Below are 18,233 nucleotides of genomic sequence, written 5' to 3'. Positions count from 1 at the left end.
TATAGCAGAATACAGCATTAAGAGTCAGTTTTGACTAGTGATGAGCGAGTGTGCTCGTTGCTCAGGTGACCACAGAGTATTTGTAAGTGTTTGGAGATTTAGTTTTCATCCCGGCAGCTGAATGATTTACAGCTATTAGCCAGGCTGAGTACATGTGGGGGTTGCCTGGTTGCTAGGTAATCCCCACATGTAATCGAGCTGGCTAATAGCTGTATATCATGCTGCTGAGGCGATGAAAACTTAATATCCGAGCAGTCATAAATACTCGGAGACCACCCGAGCGTACTCGGGGAAAACCCGAGCAACGAGCACACTCGCTCATCACTAGTTCTGACCAATCATCCTAAGGAGCGAGCCTGTTTAAATATGGTTGTTACCTTTAGTTCCAATCAGGTTTGTGAGTAATTATTGTTGGTGCTCAGCTTCGAGGTCTTTTCTTGCCAATACGCACTTATTTTTTGTGTGGATCTTAGGCCACATTCACACGATTATTTGGTCAGTATTTTACCTCAGTATTTATAAGCCAAATCCAGGTGAGGAACAATCAGAGGAAAAGTGTAATAGAAACACGTCACCATTTCTGTATTTTTCACCCACTCCTGGTTTTGGCTTATAATTACTGATGTGAAATACTGACCAAATACTGAACGTGACCTCACTCACTTACCGGTATATAGCACCCATTAATCCAATAGTGCTTTACAGACATTAATGGTACAGTCCCCATTGAGGGTCACAATCTAGACTCCCCATCACTATGTCATTGGAGTGTGGGAGACAATCGGAGAAAACCCACGCAAACACAGAGAACAAACAAACTACTTTCAGATGTTGTCCTTGGTGGGATCTGAACCCAGGACCCCAGAGCTGCAAGGCCAACAACTGAGCCACCATACTGCCCTTATTACTACTATATTCATGACCCAATTTTTATCAGCGTTATTATATATTATTTATAATTACTACCCAGTATTTCTACACTGAGTGTTCCCATCTTGATTAAACACATTGCTTACAGCAAAATTGAGTCTTTATGTGCAGTGGATAATTCTTATCTATTATAAAGCGGGTGAAAGTATTGAACACGTCAACAATTTTCGACGGAAACATATTTCTAGAAGTGTTTTTCGCATGAAATTCTCACTTGATGTCGGTAACAACCTAACCAACTCTTTGAACAAACTATTAAACAACATGTATGAAAGTACCTGGATGAAAAAGAGGTGATTAACCAGAGTCAGCATGGGCTTGTAACTAATAATTCATGTCAGACTAACAATTTCCTTCCATCACAGAATCACTGACCAGGTGGATGAGGGAAACAGTAGATATAGTATATCTTGACTTCAACAAAGCATTTGACAAAGTATCTCGTACCACCCTTACTGAAAAAAAAATCACCAACTATGGAATGGACGAGGCAACTATTAGGTGGATTCATAACTGGCTTAGTCATCGGACACAGTGGTCATAAATGGTTGGACATACATTGAAAGAATATCTCAAGTACGGTACCACATGGCTCTGTCCTGGGCCTGTTGTTCAATATCTTTATCAATTTAGATGAAGGAATTGAGGGTACACTGATTAAATTTGCTGATGACACAAAGCTAAGAGGGATAGTTAATATCAAAGAGAAGAAAGGAGAGGATTCAAAATGATCAAAACAAACTGCAACTATGGGCAGCAACCAACAGAATGGTTTTTAACAGGCGAAATGAAGTCCTACATCTGGGCAGGAAAAATAAAAGCAGCATTTACAAATGGGAGGGCTAAGAAACAGCACATGTGAAAAAGATAGATCACAGACTAAGCCTGAATCAACAGCGTGATGCAGCAGCAAAAAAAGCAAACAATTCTGGGTTGCATTAACAGAAGCATACAGTCTAGATCACGTGAAGTAATTGTCTACCTCTACTCCTCTTCGGTCACACCTCATCTGGAATCTGTGTCCAGTTCTGGGCAAGACATGAACAATCTTGAGCAAATTCAGAAAAGAGCAACCAGAATGGTGACCGGTCTACAAACCATGTCCTTTGAGGAACGGTTAGAGGATTTGGGAATGTTTAGCTTGCAAAAGAGAAGGCTGAGAGGAGACTTAAAGGGACTCTGTCACCTGAATTTGGCGGGACTGGTTTTGGGTCATATGGGCGGAGTTTTCGGGTGTTTGATTCACCCTTTCCTTACCCGCTGGCTGCATGCTGGCTGCAATATTGGATTGAAGTTCATTCTCTGTCCTCCATAGTACACGCCTGCGCAAAGCAATCTTGCCTTGTGCAGGCGTGTACTATGGAGGACAGAGAATGAACTTCAATCCAATATTGCAGCCAGCATGCAGCCAGGGGGTAAGGAAAGGGTGAATCAAACACCCGAAAACTCCGCCCATATGACCCAAAACCAGTCCCGCCAAATTCAGGTGACAGGTTCCCTTTAATAGCGGTCTACAAATTTCTCAAGGGCTGTCACACTGCAGAGGGATCAGCTTCATATTCATTTGCACCAGACAAAACTAGAAGGCATGGGATGAAACTGAATGGAAGGAGACAATAGATATTAGAAAACATTTTTTGACAATGAGGGTGATCAATGAGTGGAACAGGCTGCCATGAGAGATGGGGATGATTTAGTGAATCCTGTATTGAGCTGGGAGTAGGACCAGATCAACCAGTATGTCCCTTCCAACTCTATCATTCAATCAGCACAGGCAAAGAAATTGAACCATATATATGTCCATAAATTACGTGTAATATTGAGAAATTACACACAAAAAAAATTGAACATGCTTACTAAAATGTAATAGCTTTAAGATGATCTTGTATGGAGAAACTATTTACATGCATTGCTCAGATGTGAGTTTGGCCCATTCTTCCACACAAACACTCTTTAAATCCTGAAAGTTCAATGGACTCCTCCTATGAACTCGGCTTTAGTTGCTTCCATAAATTTTCCACTGGATTCAGGTCAGGTGGCTGGGCTATTTTCTAGTTTTCTTTTCTCTGAAACAAATTGCGAGTTTTCTTAGCTGTGTGTTTGGAATCATGGTCTTGCTGAAATGACCACCCTCGTTTCATCTTCATCATCCTGGTAGATGGAAGATTTTTATAAAAAATGTCTTTGTACTTTTGTCCATTCATCCTTCCTTCAACTATAATAAAGTTTGCCAGTGCCGTATGCTGGAAAACAGCCCCACATCACGTTCCCAACTCCAAAGTCTGGTATTTTGAGAGTGTTCAATTTTGGTCTCATCGGATCAAAATATTCTCCCAGTATTTCACAGGCTTGTCTAAAAGTTTGCTCAACAACATTTAAAACACGCTTTAACATGCTTTTTGTTCAGCAATGGAGCCTTGCGTGGTGAGCATGCATACAAGCCATCTAGGCTGAACATATTTATAGCTTTCTTAGAAACAATTGTACCTGCTGTTTCCAGGTCTCTCTGTAACTCTCCACAGGTGGCAATTGGCTCTAGGACAACGCTTCTGATAATTCTTTTCATGCCTGTCTAAAATTTTGTGGGGAGCACCAAGTCATAACTGGTTTATAGTGAAATGATGATCTTTCCACTTCCAGGTTTTGGCTCCAACAGTGCTCAGTGGAACCTTCAGTAGTTTAGAAATTATTCTGTAACTAATTCAATCAGTATTTTTTGCAACAATAAGGTTGAGGTGGTCTTCAGATAACTCACTGGTTTGACCCATCATGAGGGGTTTCATGTGGCACCTTGGTAATGGGATATCTTTTTATAGGCCATCAGCTAAACCAGCTGCTATGGTTGCCCAAGTGGCAGGATTGCTTTCTAATTACCGATAGATTTCAGCTAGTGTCAAACTTTCCATGGTTTTTCGCACCTTTTTTTCATATGTTCAACACTTTTTCAGTGTAGTTTCTTATTAATACACAACTTAATTTATGGACATCTATGGCTTGATTTTTATGCCTGTGTGCACTGGATGGCTGGTTACAGACATCTGTTGAGAATTGATGTCATTAGCACCTGTAGAAATATATTTACTTAGAAAATTGGTGACGTGTTCAATACTTATTTCACTGGCTATATATCCAATTATTCATTGCTATAGTTTGTTTCTCATAGTATTTATAAAGCTCTGCAGAGGTCTAAGTAATCTGTGGGAGGCCTCAGGACCTAGACACCCACTGACCTACAGGACGTTTATGGGGCTCCAACACATCAAAACACTTCTAAAAAGTTTAGTCACACTCACTGTAGAAACCTACTGAATAATGGGTAGTCACGTCATAAAGTTAACACTGTATAAAGTTAGGCAATATACATAAACATTGGCAAAATTGTACAAAGCATCCCATCCGGTTGATGATTTCATTTTCCAAAGAGCTATTGAAACATTCGATTTCAAATCTGGTTGGATGATATTGGAGGTATTCAGCCTAGGCAATCACCTGAGCATGAGGACGGATTGAAGCAAATCCTCAGAACACTGGGATTGATTACATTGAATTATTTGTAGCAAATGCCCAGATATAACAAATATTTGCTTTCGCTTTCTTTTTTCCATTTCAAAGTTGTTCAAAGTATAAAATAAACGTGCATAACATACAATGATCATGCTTTATTTACTTAAGTTTGGAAACGTTAAAAGGGACTGCCATCACAGAATTACTGGTCAAGCCAAGTATAGGCGCTCAGTATATAACTGCGGGGCCAATCATTTATATGCACCTTCCCACCTGCTTGTTTTCCATATATCGCCTCCCTTCTCTGGGTCTATGAAGCCAGAGCTGTCAAATAAAATGTAGCGGGGTAATGATAAAAGGGAAAACAAGCGGGTTGTAATGTGTACTTAAATGACTGGCCCCGCAATGAAGCATCGAGCGGTGGGACTTTGATAATTCATTCTGTGCTGACAGTCCTTATAAAGAGGGGTTGCATTGAAGGAACAACCCCTTTTAAAATACAAGCCGTCCAGCTGGTTCAGATTTCTACACCCTATGCCATTGGACAGATATTACATGAATCCTTGCCATTAGGCGGACCACATTTTCCTTGCAGCAGAATACATAGTCAGGTGGGGTCCACCAGAGTGCAAGTCTTGCTTTTATAGCTGCTGTTCAATCAGGTGTATCAGGTTCTTGAAGAGGTTGTCCAATACTTTCACATTGGTGACCTATTCTTAGGAGAAGTCATCAATGTCTGATAGGCCAGAGTCAGACACCTGGTATCCACACTGATCAGCTGTTAGCAGTGTTGTATTCACTGGCCGAGCTGCTCAGTCTACTTGTAGTGGCAGCCGCAGGGTACTACATATCCGTCTCCTATTGATTCTAATAATAGGCGGATGTGTAGTACCAAGCCCTGGCCACTACAAGTAGACTGAGCAGATTGGCAAGTGAGTTCTTCTGGTTGCCCTCACTGATGACAGCTGATTGGCGGGGTGCTGGACTCCAACCAATCAATGTAAAAGTGTAGTGGACAAACTCTTTAATTCCTGTTATCCTAATACTTTAAAAACAACAAGTAGCTACAGATTTGTTTCACGAGTCAAGTTCTCTTACTTCTCTAGTCTTACTTCATAACAAAAGATCCATTCTAACTGATCTAACACTTGGATTAACTCTTTAAAAAGATAGCCTATGGGAGAATTTGCAGCATTTAAAAAAGTTCTGCATTATAAAAGAAACTTAACACGCTGTAGAATGGTAGCTATACAGAGAATCATGCATCCAGCTGGTAGAGACTTTCTTTTACACATCTGCCTCTATAGGGCTACTTCATGTGACTGCTTATTCCATTCATATTCCTCTTAACTACATCAGTATTTGTTAGTCAATACAGAACCGGGTGCAAAGCATGGAAAAAAAGCAGAACTTTCGATTAAACTTTTTCTCTTCGTGTTACACTCTTTTTTTACTTGCAAATGCTGATGCAAAATACAGTCATGTGAAAGTGGATTAATGTTGACACACGGCATTCAAATCTGCCATAAATTTTCAGTGGCAGAACAGAGGGGAAGCTTCAGATTTCTGTTTCACAGTGCCAGATATCAGCACAGGCATGTCCCACTGTTCTTTCCATTGCTACTTATTTCCACAAAAGCACCAGAAACCTGAACAGAAAATGTGAACAGGGTAGGAGAAACACCATTCACATGAATGGAGTATGGATTAATATATAAAACACCAAAAAAAGAAAAAGACAATAGAAATTTCAATGTTAAACTTCTTAATCTTAAAGCGAGCTTGTCACCAGGTTTGGCCAATATAAGATACGGCCACTGCCTTTCAGGGCTTATCTACAGCATTCTATAATGTTGTAGATAAGCCCCCAGTCTGTCCCGAAAGATAACAAAAATAAGTTTTATTATACTCACCCGGAGGGCGGTCTGTTGGGTGTCACAGGTCCGGGTCCAACGCCTCCCATCTTCTTATGATCGCCACCCTCCTGCTTGCTTCATCGATCCCCTGAGCAGCCGTACTTATCTGCCCCATTGAGGGCAGAGTTAAGTACCCAGTGCGCAGGCATTGGGCCTCTCTGACCTTTCCTGGCGCCTGCGCACTGCAGTACGTTCCACTGTCCTCAACAGGGGAGATAAGTACGCCCGCGCAGGAGCGCGATGCTGGGGGGAGATAAAGAAGCAGGAGGGCGGCATCGCAAGAAGATAGGAGTGGCTGGACCCGGACCAGCGACAGCCATCAGACCAGACTGACCTCCGCGTGAGTATAATAAAACGTATTTTTCTTATCTTTCAGGTTGGATCGGGGGCTTATCTACAAGCATTATAGAATGTGGTATATAAGCCCTGAAAGGTGGTGGCCCTATCTTATATTGGCCATACCTGGTTACAGGTTCCCTTTAAGTGTGACCCTGATGCCCTTCATGAAAGTAACGCAAGCACAATAGAGATCTGTGGACCAAATGTATTCCTCCACATAAAAGAGATCAGCTTAAAACTGCAACTGGTCAATCCTTCTCTCCACAATCTGTCAGGGAAGGCCATTAAAAGGGTTTTCACTTTAAGAAAAGTGGTCCTCAAAAGCATTTATACTAGTCTAACAAACAGAGCAGGTACTCCCCTAGTACATTTCCAGACCACCACTGCTGCAGCGGTGAGGTCACGTCCACAGCACACATCATTGCTTCAGCCAATCACCAAGCTCAGCACCTTGTGCCATCAACATTAGCAGGGCAGCTGAGTTCAGCGATTGGCTGCAGCGTTGATGTGTGCTGTTGACGCGACATCCCTGCTGCAGCAGAATCGGACTGGCGCAGCAGTGGAGAGCTGGCAATTGACCAGGGGACAGCAAGTACCTGCTCTGTAATTTTACAAAGATATAAGCATTTAAGACAGTTATTTCCTCAGGTCTAAAACCCCTAGTTAACGATCATTGGAGACTGAAGTTTTAGCCTCTGTTTATGATTAGCAGAAAAAAACAAACTGGAGGTTTGCCTCTTATCTGGATCAGGGATAGACAACTGGAGTGAAGTAGACATCCATTGTATTAATACAGAGAAAGGTAAAAACTTCCAGCATTGGACCTCTGAAAAGGTTTTTTCGATTACATGGACCTAAAACAGAATATTTGCAAAACATTTTAGGACCAATTGTCAAGGGTCTACCAGTAGTTGCAAGAGAATATATTGACTCAGTTGTTTATTCCCCCCCAATCTTACAAAGTACAGCTCTGGCAAAAATTAAGAGACCACTGAAAAATGTTCAGTTTGTCTGATTTTTCTCTTTATAGAGTACAAGAACAATTTACATTTTACTCAAAAATATACCTATAAACTTCTGACATGTTTCCGAATTTCCAAGCAATAAATTTTGTATTTTATTTTCTGAATAGTAGAAATGGTCAAATTTTTTTTTTTTTTTAAAAGCCCAGTTCTTTCAGACCACAAATAATGGAAATAAAACAAGTTCATAATCATTTTGACAAGAATACTAATTACGGTAGACAATTCTAATGTTTTAACTCAGGAAGAGTTCAGAAATCAATATTTTGTGGAATAACCAGGATTTTTAGTCACAGCTTTCATGCGTCTTGGCATGCTTTCCTCCAGTCTTTCACACTGTTCCTGGCGCAAAAATGTAAGCAGTTCTTCTTTGTTGATGGCTTGTGACTATCCATCATCCTCTTGATTACATTTCAGAGGTTTTCAATGGGGTTCAGATCTGGAGATTGGGCTGCCCATGACAGGGTTTTGATGTGGTGGTCTCTTAATTTTTGCCAGAGCTGTATAATATTTTCAATTTTGACTGCGGTTTTATACATATCTGTCTGTTGTGGCGATATTGGTTTCATTTTCGTAGACATCAGTGGTTGATACCTTTTAATGGCTAGATGAAAAGGTGGTAAACAGTGAGCTTTCTGGACTACTTAGGTCTCCATCAGCCACAGTCTTGAAGAGCTTGCTATTTATTACCATCTTTTACAGTTAGCCATTAAAAAAATGTATCAACCACTGAGGACTCAAATTTTAATATTTTTCTATTTACTGGCTAACACTGTACAAACAATTTTCCAAGATAGAAAATGAACATGAGTTATTACAAAACAGAACAAGTCACCATAAGGGGCTAGCAATACAGGGACTCCTTTGTTTCACCACAAAGTGGTTACTTCCACTCAGTACACAAATGGTAAATTCTCAAGCTTTTCTCATAAAATAATTTTTTTTTAAAGAATAGTACAAATCAAAGTTCTGTTATTCATCCCAGAAATGGGTGTGATCATTGCTCAATGTCAAAAGCGCGTGTCTTTACAGTTTGATACTAGTCACACCAAGATTATTCTTACATTTCTAGAAGGATAAACAGAGAAACCGCTACTTAAAAGATCAGAACAGATCAACTTTTTTTTTTTTTTTTTAACCTCAGCCATTCAAAAACCCTTAGTCTAGGAGTGCCCAATCATCACAATTCACAAGTTGAGCAGATGACTCCATGTTACCATGATACCGCATCATAGCTGCAATACATTAGGAGTTCTGAGTTTACTGCAAGGCAATAAGCATTAAAGGGACACAAGGCGGACGATCAGTCGTTACTAGCTAGGGGCAGCTGGATGTAAACATTGAGAAGAGATGATCAGCACAACTGTTTAATGTCTAGCGAAGGCTGTGGAGTACTGCTGACCTCCTCTTGAATAGGATCTGATCTGCAGCGCCAGGCAGCACTTACTTATTGGCGGCAGCTGTGCTGTTCATCTTTGTTAAATGCTCACATCCGACTGATGCTTACAGCAAACAACACAAACGACACCGGGCGGTCTGGTGAGATGGGTGTCGCTGGTCTTGGTCCGGTGCCTCCCATCTTCTTGCGATGCCGCCCTCTTGCTTGCTTCGTATGGATGACGCATCTCCTTGGCTTCGCACTACTGTGCAGGCGCACTTCTCTGCCCTGTTGCTCAGGTGCTGGGAAAGGTCAAAGAGCTCCGGCGCATGCGCACTGCAGTGCTTTGACCTTGACAGGGCAGAGAAGTACGCTTGCTCAGGAGCGCGGTGCCGAGGAGACGCGTCATCCATACGAAGCAAGCAGGAGGACTGGGATCATAAGAACATGGGAGGCACCAGACCAAGAAGAGCGATGTCCATCGGACCGGACCGCCCCGCAAGCGAGTATAATGAAAGTTATTTTTCTTCTCTTACAGGTCGGGTTGGGGGCAGATATACAGCTTTATAGAATGCTGTGTGTCAGCCCTGAAAGGTGATGGCTGTATCTCTTATCGGCCAAACCTGGTGACCGGTTCCGTTTAAGGTGGTCATACACATTAGTAAAGTTAATTAAAGCAATCAATCCAACAGGTGAAATAACAACGAACGAACATTTTCGTTTATCTGTGACAAAACATTGCCTGGAAGACAGCCGGTCGCATTTACATTATCTTCCAATAAATATTTTAAAATGAAAGAATGCTCCAAGATAATTCCTAAAAGTAGTTTGCCTTTGGTCCTGTGTCATTGAACACAAATGGCCAGTCTCAAGACTGGCAAATATTATCTAAACTGTATATAGCTGTGTCCACGTAACACAAGTTCACCAGACAATTATTTGTTCAATGGATGTTCTTCCATCCTCCTACTTTTATCTAATGTGTATGGCCACCTTAAGCCGATTATTAGTGATAAACTTATGAAGATAAAATAAGCTCCAATGATAACAGAAGATAGGCTTGGAAGATTGATGAGTAACAGATAAGGTGCCATCGGTCTTCTGAAGTGTAAAGCAAGAAAACTATTGGAAATATTCTGTTGATGCTTCCCAGAGCCAAATTTACTTCTGCACGTGCCTCTTTAATCTTTTCCTTGCAAATCTTGTACTGTTTTTTCTGACTTTCTAAGAAGGATGTTAAGTCTTTCTTTTGTTGGGCTATGATCTGTTGCTGAAATCTCCTTTCATCCGCTGCAGCCAACTTTGCCTATGAAAATAAAAAAAGAAACAAAGAAATTACCACTTTTATTACGTTTATGAATTACTTTTTCTTTTCTTCAGGGTCATTAATAGTTTATTTTAAGCAACTCTAAACCAATGCTTTTTTTTTTTAGGACCAGTTTCCTCAGAATGTTGCAGGCATGGAATCATATGAATTTCAATATATGATACAGTGAGGAAGTTCCTCAATGACCATCATATTAAATCTAAATATTACTTTTTTTTACATAAGGAGTTTTCAATTATAATATTGATAACATTTTCGATTACCATCATTTTCTGGATACTACACTTTCCCAATTAAATGGTAGCTTTGCTTGTACACTCAGATTTTCACGTAAACTGGAATTAAGAACATCTGTCAGAACATGATCACCTATGGGAGGATACACATAAGTTGGCCCCTGTGCATGAACCGTACATGGGACCTTTGGTCCATTATAAAGTGCTATTGCACTGAAGGTAGAGTCAGATAACGTGCCTGCTTTGGAGGCATTGGTGGACCCCCTTCTATCCTCATCCTCTGTGCGGCTGCACACGTTGTACCAATAAATGTCCACCCCTGTGATTACCAGTTTCAAGAAAAGTGAAATGCAGTCTTACAGTGGAGAAAAAAAGCATGTAGCCAGCCACCAATTGTGCAAGTTCTCCCACTCCACATAACACATACCACATACAACCTAAAACCATTACCAGTTGTTTGACACAAAGATATAAGACAAAGATACAGGGTGTCCAAAAGAAGATACAGGGTGCTCTCGATCCCTAGGATCCCGACTATCTGAGGCCCTTGAGGGCTGATTGAGACCTGTGGTACCGGATGGACACTGTTCCCCACCGCACATTAATGGTTTAGAGTGTGATCTTTATCCTCCTGAATCGTCACTCAGATAAGTTCTCTAAATGCTTATAAGTATGTCTCCTGATAAACTGATTTCAGGGAAACGCGTCGAGATTTGCATACTTGAGAGAGAATTTCATATTTGAGAATTGTGTGTTTAGAATTTTTTCAATTTATTAATACGGTTTGGTGTGCTGTGTTTAGCCCCTTGGACATTCTTTTGGGCCCTGCCGTGTATTATTTCTATCTTTAAGTGTTGTTTTTGCCTCTATGTGTATATTTTGTGTGTTATTTTTGCTTATCCCCTTGCAAGTAGCCTAGGGTGTTATCAGGGGCAGACTACGTGGAGTGGGGGCGCCATCTGCGCAGGATTCTAGGGTGCCAACCCCCACTGGCAGGTAGGGTCACCTAGGGAGTTGCTACAGGTTTCCCTAGTCTGTTGCTTATCACTCTAAATGCAACATCCAAACGTGTTTTATGATATGCACTTATATATCTGGGCAAGTGCAATAAGCTCTTTACTATTAGTTATTATTTGTTTATGAGTGAATGTTCTGTTTGCCCTTTTTTCTATTTTCTTGCATGTAAGGGCCTATTAGGGCGATTTAGGGATAGCCTACGTTGAGCGGGGGCGCCATTGCGCAGGATATATAGGGTGCCAACCTCCGCAGCAAGGTAGGGGACAGATAGTCGGGATCCTAGGGATCGAGATCACCCTGTATCTTTGTCTTATATCTTTGTGTCAAACAACTGGTACTGGTTTTAGGTTGTATGTGGTATGTGTTTTTATTATAAGGAGTATTATTAAATGTTAAGTTTTATTGGGTATATTATTCTATTCATATATGGTGTTCCTTTGCTGTGAATTTTTGTTTTTGTTGGCACCTTCATTATATGTTCTGTGATATAAAAAGTTCTCCCACTTAAAAAGATGAGAAAGGCCTGTAATTGAAATCATTATTAGACAACAACTAAGAGTCAAAATGAGAAAAAAATTCCGAAAAGCAGTCTGATTTGGCAAGATTTAGTTAGCAAATTATGGTGGAAAATAAGTATTTGGTCATCTAAAACCATGCAAGATTTCTGGCTCTCACAGACCTGTAACAACTTCTTTAAGAGGCTTCTCTGTCCTCCACTCATTACCTGTAGTAATGGCACCTGTTTGAAATGGTTATAAGTATAAAAGACACTTGTCCACAACCTCAAACAATCACAGTCCAAACTCCACTATGGTGAAGATAAAGACCAAAGAGCTGTCGAAGGACAGCAGAAACAAAATTGTAGCCCTGCACCAGTGGCAGGGAAGACTGGATTTGCAATAGGCAAGCAGCTTGGTGTGATGAAATCAACTGTGGGAGCAATAATAAGAAAATAGAAGACATACAAGACCACTGATAATCTCCCTCGATCTGGGGCTCCTCGCAAGATCTCACCCCATGGGATCAAAATGATCACAAGAACGGTAAGCAAAAATCCCAGAACCACACAGGGGGACCTAGTGAATGACCTGCAAAAAGCTGGGTCCATCGTAGCAAAGGCTGCCATCAGTAACACTACGCCTCCAGGGACTCAGCTCCTGCAGTGCCAGACATGTCCCCCTGCTTAAGCCAGTACATGTCCGGGCCCATCTGAAAATTGCTAGAGAGAATTTGGATTATCCAGAAGAGTATTGGGAGAATGTCATATGGTCTGATGAAACCAAAAGTAGAACTGTTTTGTAGACACAAAAATTGTCGTGTTTGGAGGAGACAGAATGCCGAGTTGCATCCAAAGAACACCAAACCTACTGTGAAGCATGGGAGTGCAACATCATGCTTTGGGGTGGTTTCTCTACAAAAAGAGACCAGGACGACTGATCTATGTACATGAAAGAATGAATAGTGCCATGTATCGTGAGATTTTGAGTGAAAACCTCCTTCCATCAGCAAGGGCATTGAAGATGAAACATGGATGGGTCTTTCAGGATGATAATGATCCCAAGCGCACCGCCAGTGCAACGAAGGAGTGGCTTTGTAAGAAGCATATGATGGTCCTGGAGTGGCCTAGCCAGTCTCCAGATCTCAAATCCATAGAAAACCTTTGGAGGGAGTTGAATGTCCGTGTTGCCCAGCAACAGGCCCAAAACAACACTGCTCTAGAGGAGATCTGAAGGAATGGGGCAACATAGCACCAACAGTGTGTACCAACCTTGTGAAAACTTACAGAAACCGTTTGACCTCTGTCATTGCCAACAAAGGATATATAACAAAATATTGAGATGAACTTTTAATGACCAAATATTTATTTTCCACCATAATTTGCAAAAAAAATCTTGCCAAATCAGACAAGGTGATTTTCTCAATTTGTTTTCTCATTTTACATAGTAACATAGTTAGTAAGGCCGAAAAAAGACATTTGTCCATCCAGTTCAGCCTATATTCCATCATAATAAATACCCAGATCTACGTCCTTCTACAGAACCTAATAATTGTATGATACAATATTGTTCTGCTCCAGGAAGACATCCAGGCCTCTCTTGAACCCCTCGACTGAGTTCGCCATCACCACCTCCTCAGGCAAGCAATTCCAGATTCTCACTGCCCTAACAGTAAAGAATCCTCTTCTATGTTGGTGGAAAAACCTTCTCTCCTCCAGACGCAAAGAATGCCCCCTTGTGCCCGTCACCTTCCTTGGTATAAACAGATCCTCAGCGAGATATTTGTATTGTCCCCTTATATACTTATACATGGTTATTAGATCGCCCCTCAGTTGTCTTTTTTCTAGACTAAATAATCCTAATTTCGCTAATCTATCTGGGTATTGTAGTTCTCCCATCCCCTTTATTAATTTTGTTGCCCTCCTTTGTACTCTCTCTAGTTCCATTATATCCTTCCTGAGCACCGGTGCCCAAAACTGGACACAGTACTCCATGTGCGGTCTAACTAGGGATTTGTACAGAGGCAGTATAATGCTCTCATCATGTGTATCCAGACCTCTTTTAATGCACCCCATGATCCTGTTTGCCTTGGCAGCTGCTGCCTGGCACTGGCTGCTCCAGGTAAGTTTATCATTAACTAGGATCCCCAAGTCCTTCTCCCTGTCAGATTTACCCAGTGGTTTCCCGTTCAGTGTGTAATGGTGATATTGATTCCCTCTTCCCATGTGTATAACCTTATATTTATCATTGTTAAACCTCATCTGCCACCTTTCAGCCCAAGTTTCCAACTTATCCAGATCCATCTGTAGCAGAATACTATCTTCTCTTGTATTAACTGCTTTACATAGTTTTGTATCATCTGCAAATATCGATATTTTACTGTGTAAACCTTCTACCAGATCATTAATGAATATGTTGAAGAGAACAGGTCCCAATACTGACCCCTGCGGTACCCCACTGGTCACAGCGACCCAGTTAGAGACTATACCATTTATAACCACCCTCTGCTTTCTATTACTAAGCCAGTTACTAACCCATTTACACACATTTTCCCCCAGACCAAGCATTCTCATTTTGTGTACCAACCTCTTGTGCGGCACGGTATCAAACGCTTTGGAAAAATCGAGATATACCACGTCCAATGACTCACCGTGGTCCAGTCTATAGCTTACCTCTTCATAAAAACTGATTAGATTGGTTTGACAGGAGCGATTTCTCATAAAGCCATGCTGATATGGAGTTAAACAGTTATTCTCATTGAGATAATCCAGAATAACATCCCTCAGAAACCCTTCAAATATTTTACCAACAATAGAGGTTAGACTTACTGGCCTATAATTTCCAGGTTCACTTTTAGAGCCCTTTTTGAATATTGGCACCACATTTGCTATTTTCACTCTCATAGTTGTGGTCTACCTATGACGTCAATTACAGGCCTCTCTCATCTTTTTAAGTGGGAGAACTTGCACAATTGGTGGCTGACTAAATACTTTTTCCCCCCACTGTATATTTATTTTGAGTTATCTTACTCGCTTATAAAGAGCTATTAATTCCACAGCACTTTAGACATCATCACTGTTCCCATTGGGGCAATCTTGATTCCTTATCAGCATGCCTTTGGGCGGAAATCCACACAAACACGTAGAGAAAATATAAAAGACTTAGGCTGTGTGCACACGATGCGGAATTAGTGCGGATCCGCAGCCGATTTTTCCGCGCAGAAACGCTGCAGTCTCGCACAGAGATTTACAGTACAATGTAAATCAATTGGAAAAAAGCTGCGCTAATGGTACGGAAAAATCTGCATGAAAACTGCTGCGAATCAAAAGAAGTAGCATGCTACTTCTGTTGTGCGGAACTGCAGCGTTTCTGACCCCATCCATTATAGAAATCTACAGGGGTAAAAAAAAGCAGAAAATCCGCATCAATTCCGCAACAAAAACGCACAAAATCTGCACCTGCGTTTTCTGCCAGGAGATGCGGATTTTGTGCGGAAAATTCTGCATCCCAATCTGCAACGTGTGCACATAGCCTTACAGTTGTTGTCCATGGTGGAATTGGAATTCAGAACCCCAGCGCTGCAAAGTGTTAACCACTGAGCCACCGTGCCGACCATAAACACGAAACAGGTTCCCTTTAAGACTGATCAATGTGTGAGCTCTGTTAGCAGGAATGTGCATAGTAGCCTACACAGTGTCAGGTTGGTGCCATTAATACTGATTAAAATGTTACCTTGGATGATGAAAACAGTCTTAGGCTATGTGCATACGCTGCAGATTTTGCTGCGGATCCGCAGCGGTTTCCCATGCGTTTACAGTACAATGTAAACCTATGAGAAACGCAATCTGCAGTGCACATGCTGCGGAAAAAAACACGCAGAAACTCAGTGGTTTACATTCCGCAGCATGTCAATTCTTTGTGCGGAATCCACAGCGGTTTTACACCTGCTCCATAATAGAAAACCGCAGTGGAATCCGCGATAAATCCGCAATAAATCCACAGGAAAAAACACCCAGTTTTTGCCCTTCGGATTTATCAAATCTGCTGCGGAAAAATCCACAGAGGATCTTTCTACGTGTGCACATAACCTTATGGTTGCTCTTTAACCCCTTAGTGTCGGAAACAATTTGCAGCTTAATGACCAAGCCAATTGTTACAATTCGGACCACTGTCACTTTATGAGGTTTTAACTCTGGAACACTAACAGATCCCGCTGATTCGGAGAATGTTTTTTCGTGACATATTGTACTTCATGTTAGTGGTAAAATTTATTCGATATTACTTGCGTTTATTTATGAAAAAAAAAGGAAATATAACAAAAATTTTTTAAATTTGGCAATTTTCTAAATTTGAATTTTTATGCCCTTATATCAGAGAGATATGTCACAAAATAGTTAATAAATAACGTTTCCCACATGTCTACTTTACATCAGCACAATTTTGGAAACAAATTTTTTTTTTTGTTAGGAAGTTATAAAGGTTAAAAGTTCACCAGTGATTTCTCGTTTTTACAACAAGATTTACAAAACCATTTCTTTTTAGGGACCACCTCACATTTAACCCCTTCCCGCCGCGGCCCTTTTTCGTTTTTGAGTTTTCATTTTTTGCTCCCCTCCTTCCCAGAGCCATAACTTTTTTATTTTTCCGTCAATACGGTCATGGGAGGGCTTATTTTTTGCGGGATGAGTTGTACTTTTGAACCACATCATTGGTTATATCATGTCTTGTACTAGAAAACAGGAAAAGAATTCCAAGTGCGGTGAAATTGCAAAAAAAGTGCAACCCCACACTTCTTTTTTGATTGGCTTTTTTGCTAGCTTCACCTAACATGTCTAGGTTATTTTTTATCTAAGTGGTGAAAAAAAAATTCAAAACTTTGCACACACACACAAAAAAAAGCACCATTTTCCGATACCTGTAGCGTATTTTTCGTGATCTGGGGTCGGGTGAGGGCTTATTATTTGCGTGCGGAGCTGACGTTTTTAATGATACCACTTTTGTGCAGATGCAATCTTTTGGTCGCCTATTATTGCATTTTAATGCGATGTCGCGGCAACCAAAAAAACTTAATTCTGGCGTTTCAAATTTTTTTATCGCTACGCCATTTAGCGATCAGGTTAATGCTTTTTTTATTGATAGATCGGGCGATTCTGAACGCTGAGATACCAAATATGTGTAGGTTTGAGTTTTTTTTTTTATCTTATTTTGGAGTGAAAAAGGGGTGATTTAAACTTTTATATATTTTTTAATTTTTTCTAAACTTTTTTTTTTTTTTTTCCTTTTGCCATGCTTCAATCATCAGATCACTGCTATGCAGTAGAAATGCAGGCTTGCTATGAGCGCCGACCACAAGGGGGCACTCACAGCAGGCCGGCATCAGTAACCATAGAGGTCTCAAGGACCTCTATGGTTACCATCCTGATGCATCGCCAACCCCCGATCATGTGACGGGGTCGGCGATGCGCTAATTTCCGGCCGCACGCGCCTGTTAAATGCCGCTGTCAGCGTTTCACAGCGGCATTTAACAGGTTAATAGCGGCGGGTGAATCGCGATTTCACCCGCCGCTATTGCACGCACATGTCAGCTTGCTGTACAAAACAGCTCACATGTCGCGACTTTGATGTGGGCTCACCGCTGGAGCCCACATCAAAGCAGGGGACCCGACATGCGCCATACTAGTACGGCGCATGTCGGGAAGGGCTTAAAGTCACTTTGAGGGGTGTACATGACAGAAAATACCCAAAAGTGACACCATTCTAAAAACTGCACCCCTCAAGGTGCTCAAAATAACATTCAAGAAGTGTATTAACCCTTTACATGCTTCACAAGAATTGAAGTAATGTGGAAAGAAAAATTAACATTTAATTTTTTTTTTACAAACATTTTACTTCAGAAATATTTTTTTTTTTTCATTTTCACAAGTGTAAAAAGAGAAAATGAACCACAAAATTTGTTGTGCAATTTCTCCTGAATACCCCCATATGTGGGGGTAAACTACTGTTTGGGTGCATGGCAGTGCTTGGAAGAGAAGGAGTGCCGTTTGAATTTTTCAATGCAAAATTGGCT

The 18,233-nt window shown here is 41.0% G+C and overlaps 1 protein-coding gene across 6 annotated transcripts in view; it reads right to left on the bottom strand.

The window, feature by feature from the left end:
- TAOK3 (TAO kinase 3) overlaps positions 1-18,233 on the bottom strand; it is a 308,043-nt gene that overhangs the window by 18,461 nt on the left and 271,349 nt on the right. For 4 of the 6 annotated variants that reach the window (XM_069754530.1, XM_069754558.1, XM_069754542.1 and 1 more), the window contains one exon: positions 10,255-10,395. In XM_069754530.1, coding sequence (XP_069610631.1) covers positions 10,255-10,395 — 141 coding nt within the window. The remainder of the gene's footprint in view (positions 1-10,254; positions 10,396-18,233) is intronic. The other 2 variants (XM_069754547.1, XM_069754553.1) reach the window with 1 other exon arrangement.

Source organism: Ranitomeya imitator, chromosome 1 (assembly GCF_032444005.1).
Source record: "Ranitomeya imitator isolate aRanImi1 chromosome 1, aRanImi1.pri, whole genome shotgun sequence".
NCBI classification, from domain to species: Eukaryota; Metazoa; Chordata; class Amphibia; order Anura; family Dendrobatidae; genus Ranitomeya; species Ranitomeya imitator.
This window is presented reverse-complemented; position numbering and strand designations above follow the sequence as displayed.